This window comes from Amblyraja radiata, chromosome 1 (assembly GCF_010909765.2).
Source record: "Amblyraja radiata isolate CabotCenter1 chromosome 1, sAmbRad1.1.pri, whole genome shotgun sequence".
Taxonomy (NCBI): domain Eukaryota; kingdom Metazoa; phylum Chordata; class Chondrichthyes; order Rajiformes; family Rajidae; genus Amblyraja; species Amblyraja radiata.
This window is the reverse complement of record NC_045956.1, coordinates 88,847,051-88,854,182: the sequence shown is the minus strand read 5'-3', so window position 1 is coordinate 88,854,182 and position 7,132 is coordinate 88,847,051. Positions and strand designations below refer to the sequence as shown.

Genomic DNA, 7,132 nt, shown 5'->3' with positions numbered 1-7,132 from the left:
CGTCTCGCTTCCCAGGAGGAGAAATTACGGGAGAGGGAGAGAGGAAACAAAAAAAAAAGTCTCACTGTTGCAATTGTTCTGCATTCATCCCGTGGCGACCCGGAGCACCATCTGAAAGCTCTTTTTGTCACCTACCTCTGAGCCTGACGACAACATTTGAACCTCACCCCCTGGAGCAGTCTCTCTCTCTCTGGACTTGTGTCACGCTAGCTGGAGCAAGGAGGCGCGCTCCCGCCGGCGCGTGACTGCAGGGCGCGCGTGCCCGGTGGGCTCAGCTCAGCAGAAGCCAAGTCGGCGGCCGCGCGCACAGCGAGGGCGCGCTCGCGCCGCCGGCCGCGGGGCCGCGCAACAGGTGTTCGCGGGTGGAGGCGCGCGGCCCGGAGCCGGTCCCGGGAGCCGGGCGCTCGCTCACGCGACTGCGGCTCGGACAGCGAGACTGTGGGCGCTCGCTCCCGCGATCCAGCCCCGCTCCCGCTCCCGCTCCCGCCTCCCCATCCCAGCGCCCACTGAGGATGGCGGGCTGTGGACTAAACGAAGACCTCTTCTTCTCCTCCTCCTCCTCCTCCTCCTCGTTTCTCTTCAGCTACATCAAAGAGAGCCCATTCACTCAGCAGGTAAGCGGAAAGATAGCGGGGCGACCGCGAGTGCTCGGTGGGCGCGCGTTATCCACTTAACGCTGCTGCCTCTTGGGTTCATCCCCTTGCACGGGGACGCGAAGGGGGGAAATTGTCACATTGTAAAAAGGGTGAGTACAAGCCGAGTTCACCGGCATCCTGTGTGGTAAAATGAACTTGTCAGTGCAAATACTCATCATGTGTGTATTGCCACGGATATTTCCCCCCAAACAATACTGGGAACGTGTCCGAAGCGGAATGTCATTGATGTAAATAATGCATAGAGAGTGTATGTTACCGTAACCACGTAACCGAGTACTGTGGAAAGTGCATCGCGGAGGCTGGCAGGTGACAGTTCTGTTTCAGCAATTAAATGGGCTGGCTTCAGTTTGGAGTGATTTCATGTTTTAAAAATACGTGGAAAGGCTTTTTCCAGAAGTGGCCGGGTTAGTAACTCGGAGTAGATCGGTGCAAAAGTGCTGCTGTTCTAATGGAAAAGGAGAGGCAGCCGAGAGTCACCGTCTCCAGGAGACTAGAGAGCAAACTTCCCGTTACCAGTCTAATGTTACTGATTAGCCACCGATCAAGAAGCAGGGCAGGTTAATAATGCATTAATACATTAAACATAAGAGCCGGTATCTGTAGGGCAAAATAACCGTATTGACTCGGACAAATATTCGCCTCTCTACTCAATTTCAAGCAACCTGCATCTCCTCAACGCGAGCGAGGAATTATACCCCAACCGGGCTAATAAATCACGTTATTCTATTTGGCTTGCCTTGCTGTCTGTATAAAAATAGCATGACACCAGTAAAATATCCATTATTTGGCGCTTTAACTAAAGGTTGAAATGTTAATGCAAAGTTCCCAGGCAGCAGCTAGGTTACTGTGAGTGGTGCTCTCGAGAGGAGCGCCGGGGTTTTAAGCATCTGATCATTTCACACTCGGGCAAACCGCTGCCTGATGTAACCAGGTAGCGTTGTCTCTCCGTGGACGGTTATTGTCCTAATTACATACCACTAAGGGATCTAGTGTACTGATAAACCTGGGGAATTTTCAAGCCGGGTTCAGAGCATTGACACAGAAAGGTGGTGGTTGATTGGCAATGTGGGCGTGGGGAATTCACAGGCACTGGTGGTTAATTTAGGTTAAAATTTAGGGCACTGCCGCCGTTCCAATAGCGTCGGAAGTCCAATAAAAGCACCTTTACTATAAACCGCTTTATATTTTCGAAGTACTGAAGTGTTTTATGCACACGCACGGTTTATCTGAAACCGTTTGGCTGTTATTAATTTTGGATCTTCTCGGCAGCGGATAGCGCTTTAATTAAGAGATTGACTTCTCACACACTGTCAATCGAGCAAAAACTTTGATAAACTCACTCACCAAGGCTAACACTTCGCCGTCTAATCATTTTAACTCTTCGTGGTTTCAGTCGAGTTGAAATCAAATGGTTTAAATATTTGATTGGCGCACACACAGCGTTTTGTGGAAGACAACGCGGTGTGTAGGGACGTGAAATGTCAAGTGTTATTGCAAGGACTTCGATGCGGGGAAAAATTGAAGATGATGTTCCGGTGTAATTCACAGATGATGGCATGGTGTAAATTCGGGTTGAGAATCACCAGCTCAAGTCCAACGAAGGTCGAGGAGTTTGGATTTTCTTTTATTGTAAGACAGCAGGCGGAGAACTGACAGTGACAACACTATGAAGGCCAGCTCAGAATGAAAGGCTGATTCTTACTGCTTACGCACTATTGATAGTAGGCAACATTTGCTTTTAAAACATGGACTGCATTAACCTCGTAATATAGTTGGTGATCACACTCGGACGTTCGCGCCAGGTTAGACGAAGATTCAATACATTTCAACCCAAAATCAACATCCAGAAAATGAAATATCTCAAGGATATGGCCAATCTTCACCGACTTGTTACCAGACAGAAGGTCCTCCCTATTGTACGTAACTATTTCAGTTCTAACACAATATTTCTTAAAATAATATTGTTTTATACCTTAGCAGACTTTCTGAGTTTAAGAATTGACTTAGTCTATGACTCTCAAGGCCTGTTGATCTGGTTTAGAAATTCATGCGATTAACATGGTTGTGGGTAAAAAAGATGAACCCGTCTGCTTTGCTCCCCTGTGTTGCTGATGTTTTAAAAATGCCTAAGCTTTTACTTACTTTGACAGGTAGATGGCCAGCATAACCCGTCTCTGTATAATAGCTTAATGACCCATTCTTTGAAAGACTATATTAGAGTATGCAGTTATTAATTGGATACTCTCACTGTTCAACTGTAAGATCAATCATGAGATACATTTCCACCAAAATGTATGCCTATTTTGTGACTGTGTTTCTCTGCACATTCAAAGTTTAATGATGCACCATGTGTTTTTCATATACTTTTCATTCATGAGGTGTCAATGAACACAGTAGTTGGTACAGTAGTTACCACAGTTGCTTTTAATTTGGGTTCAGGCCTCATACTTGGACCTGAGCGTAAAGTAGAATCAGAGAGATATACTGTACAACATGGAAACCGGCCCTTTCTTCCTGCCAAGTTAGCACTGTCCACAAACCACACGTTTACATCAATCCTACGTACATTCATCCCATTATCAATGTCCCTCAGATTCAACTACTCACCTGCATACTAGGACCAATTTACAGTGGGCAAGTAACCTGCTGACCCACATGATTTTTGGGACGAGGGAGGAAATCAAAGCACTCGGGGGAAATCTGCAAACTCCACATAGACAGCTCCTGATGCCATGATTGAACATGGGTATTGATGTTATGAGGCAGTGGCTCTACCAGCTGTGCCATAGTGTCACCCTCGGATGACATTCCAATGTAGAAGTGAATGAAGACAGCAATGTTGGGAAGGTTTTTTCAAAAATGTGTTGAATTGAGTTGCTGACTTTCTTTAGGCGGAATGAAGAGGAATGTGTGTCTCTTTCTTGAAGAGGAATGGAGGAATTCTAAACAACAACATTCTAAGCAACATTTATTCTTCAAACTAGATGTGGACATTTTAACTATTGGAATGTCAGACACGACCAGATCTTGTCTGTATCACTTTTATTCATTATTCTTTATTATGATGAGACATTCAGCAGCAAATTTGATAACTACTTGGGAGGAAAATATTTCCAAGGCTATGGAGAGATGGCAGGGAAGTTGGATTGGATTGGAGAAGAATCTTGTACATAACCAGCTAGGATTTAGAGGATCAATCATTTCCTTTCATGCAACAAGCTATCTGACACTCTTCTCTGGTTATAATTGACTTCATTTCAGAGATATTTCACTGGTTGTTGATTGCCCTTTCTGGCATATTAGCTGGCATTGTTATCAGTTCTCCCTTGTCAATCTGATCATATTTAAAGAATCATCAACAAATGGCACTTTCCACACCATCATCTTTCATAGTGCATAATGGTCTGTCTTTGGTACCATCCTATTATATATCCGTGTGGAGTTCCTCTATAATATTTCGCCTTCCATCACAGCGAGGAATGTGGAGGAGTCACTGTGGTGGATGTTTACGTTAAAATGTATTTTGTGTGTCTTGTTGTTTTTTATTGGTATGACTGTATGGCAAATCAAATTCCTCATATGTTGCAAAACATACTTGGCTAATAAAGTATGATTATGATTATGATTATCATATCACTCAAAAGCATGGTTTCAACGTCACATGCACGTGGATGGGACTGACTTGTTGCCCAACATCCAGAAATGGATGAGCAAAACATCCCTCAAATTACATATAATTTTCAATTTACATCCATGATATTTGACCCCTTAGCTACTCGTTGCACACCTTTTTCTGAAATTTAAAAATAAACTAAACCAGATAATCCACTTCCTCCTGGATGATTATCACCAGAGGAGTGCCTCAAGACTATGTGCTCAATCACCTGCTATACTCAAAGGTTCAAAGGTTCAAATTTATTTGTCACAGGCACCATAAGGTGCAGTGAAATGAATTTACCATGCAGCGATACAATTAAAAAATACATAATACACAATATAATTCAACACTGACATCCACCACAGCATTCTTCACTGTGGTGGAAGGCAATACAGTTCAGACAGTCCTCCTCCTCCTCCCTTGTTCACCTGTGGTCGGGGCCCTGACCCTCCTTAGTCGCCGCTACGGACGGCCCGATGTTCAAGCCCTCTGGTCGGGATGGTCGGAACGCTGACGTCAGCACAGGTCGAGCACACCCCATGGCCCGTAGCTCCCAAATCGGCCACCTCCTTACCGGAGACCGCGGCTTCAAGATGTTGTAGGCTGCAGGCTGTCGGTCGGAGCTTGACTATACTCATGACTATACCCATGACTATACTCTGTCTATACCCATGACTGTGCAGCCAGACACAGCTCCAAATATGCCAATGATATCACAGTTGTTGGATGAATAACGGGTAATGAGGAGGCGGAGCACAGGAGGGAGATTAATAATCTGATTGAATGGTGCCAGAACAATAACCTTGCTCCAAACATCTGCCAGTCAAAGGAACTGCTTGCTGGCTTCAGGAATGGTAAGTCAAGAATTCATGAACCTGCCTTCATCAACAGGACAGTGGTGTTATTGCTGTAGTATGTAAGAATCTTATAGTGCTACTGCCGGTTAATACGACAACTAAAGGCACAAAAAACTGCAGATGTTGGAATCTTGAACAAAATAAAAACAAAGTGTTGGAGGAACTTGAATAAAGTGCTGGAGGGCAAACTTCCCTCCACAGATACTACCTGACCCACTGGCCTCACTTATTTTGCTCTCATGAAACCTGAAGTCATCTGTGCCCTAATTCACTTTTATTCTAAATCCCATTTATTCTTCATTTGCCCGCTTGCTTACACATTAATTTCCAGTTAAGTACTGGCTCAACTTTAACATTTTTATTTATCCATATTCTTGCTCCTTCTAGATTGTGAAATCTCTTCTAACTATGACATTTGTGCTTTTCAATTTCTGGAGTTAGACACATCCTTACATTTATTCTCTCCACCATTGGCTATTATGGCTTCTGTGTCAAGTTCTTACATTCTGGAATTTCCTTGCAAAATCCCTTTCTGTGCAAAGTACTTATGATACAGAGTCATTATATATCATAACAAGTATTTTAATTTGTATAGACACAGAGACCATTGAGATGAATACTGCAGGCTCCGAATCGTAAGTTAAAACTAAAAAAAACATCTTGGCTGCCCGCATGTGGAAAACCTGACATGGATTATGGATCTACATCCCCCTTCTTGGGCTTTTGCCCAAAGGGCAAACATAAAGCATGCCGAAGTAATATGTATATAAAGCTATAAAAATTAACTATCAACTACAGTAAAGCAATGGAGGATATACTGCAAGTAGTATAAGTAACATCGGTTATAGTTAATTAGAGTCCAAGATCTGCATCTAGACATAACCCCCGTATCTAGCCACAGGCTTGCTGACCCGTCCTGCATGCATACGGTACAGGCCTTCAGCCGTCCACCTCACAGGAGATGTCACCACAGGCACGGCCTCCATAGGGAGTTTCTGAGCAGACGACGACTAAAGCAGCACAGGTTTCACAGGGGATTTGTCGACAGGCTTTACAGGGGTCTTCTTCATCGGCACCAGCCCCATTGGCAGTCCTTTTGCAGGTACAGAAACAAAGTTCTGATCACCATCTGCTGTCACATGTCCCTCATTCTGGTATCTAGAGAAAAATGTCACACGTTCGATGAGTGGATTAGCTTGAGGGTCACACAACTGTCAAAACTTTCTCTTGAGACACTCCGGGTCGTCCGGCGACTCAGCCGGGGTCACGATCGGCACCCCACCGTTGGCAGGTTGATGAGTTATTGCCTCAGCATACACAAACTGTTGTTCTCATTCGTAAGCTTCATCTCCTGTGAGGAGAAGGAGCATGCTTGCACGGACCATTGCCGGCTTGTCATGAGCAGCAATGAACAAATCATACTGTCGCTCAAAGGTTCGCCACCGCTGTCCGATTCTGCTATCAAAAATGAGTGGGTCAGGTTTTCTGAAAGCTTCAGCCATGTCTAAGATAGATAGATAGATAGATAGATAGATAGATAGATAGATAGATAGCCTTTATTGTCATTCAGACCGAAGTCTGAACGAAATTGCAGCAGTCATACATATAATACAATAAAAACAACAATAAACACATATTAACATCCACCACAGTGAGTCCACCCCACATCTCCTCACTATGAGACTATGAAAAGCCTTGTAAAAAGCAACCTAAGTCAAACCGAAATCCCACTTCTGACACCATGTGCAAAGTCCTTATGATACAGAGTCATTATATATCATAACAAATACTTTAATTTGTGTACATACAGAGACCATCAAGATGAGTGCTGTAGGCTCCGAATTGTAAGTTAAAACAAAAAAAAAAGTCATGGCTGCCCACATGGTGGTGGTGTGGAAAACCTGACATGGAATATGGATCAGGTCATCAGCAGCAAAACCAGACACGGATCAAATCAGCAA

At 44.3% G+C, this 7,132-nt stretch overlaps 1 protein-coding gene across 1 annotated transcript in view; it reads left to right on the top strand.

Moving 5' to 3' along the window:
* Nucleotides 1-397: 397 nt before the first annotated feature.
* Nucleotides 398-7,132, top strand: part of LOC116979848 (peroxisome proliferator-activated receptor gamma coactivator 1-alpha-like) — a 446,239-nt gene continuing 439,504 nt past the window's right edge. The window contains exon 1 of the mRNA XM_033031777.1: nucleotides 398-614. Coding sequence (XP_032887668.1) covers nucleotides 513-614 — 102 coding nt within the window. The 5' untranslated portion in view covers nucleotides 398-512. The remainder of the gene's footprint in view (nucleotides 615-7,132) is intronic.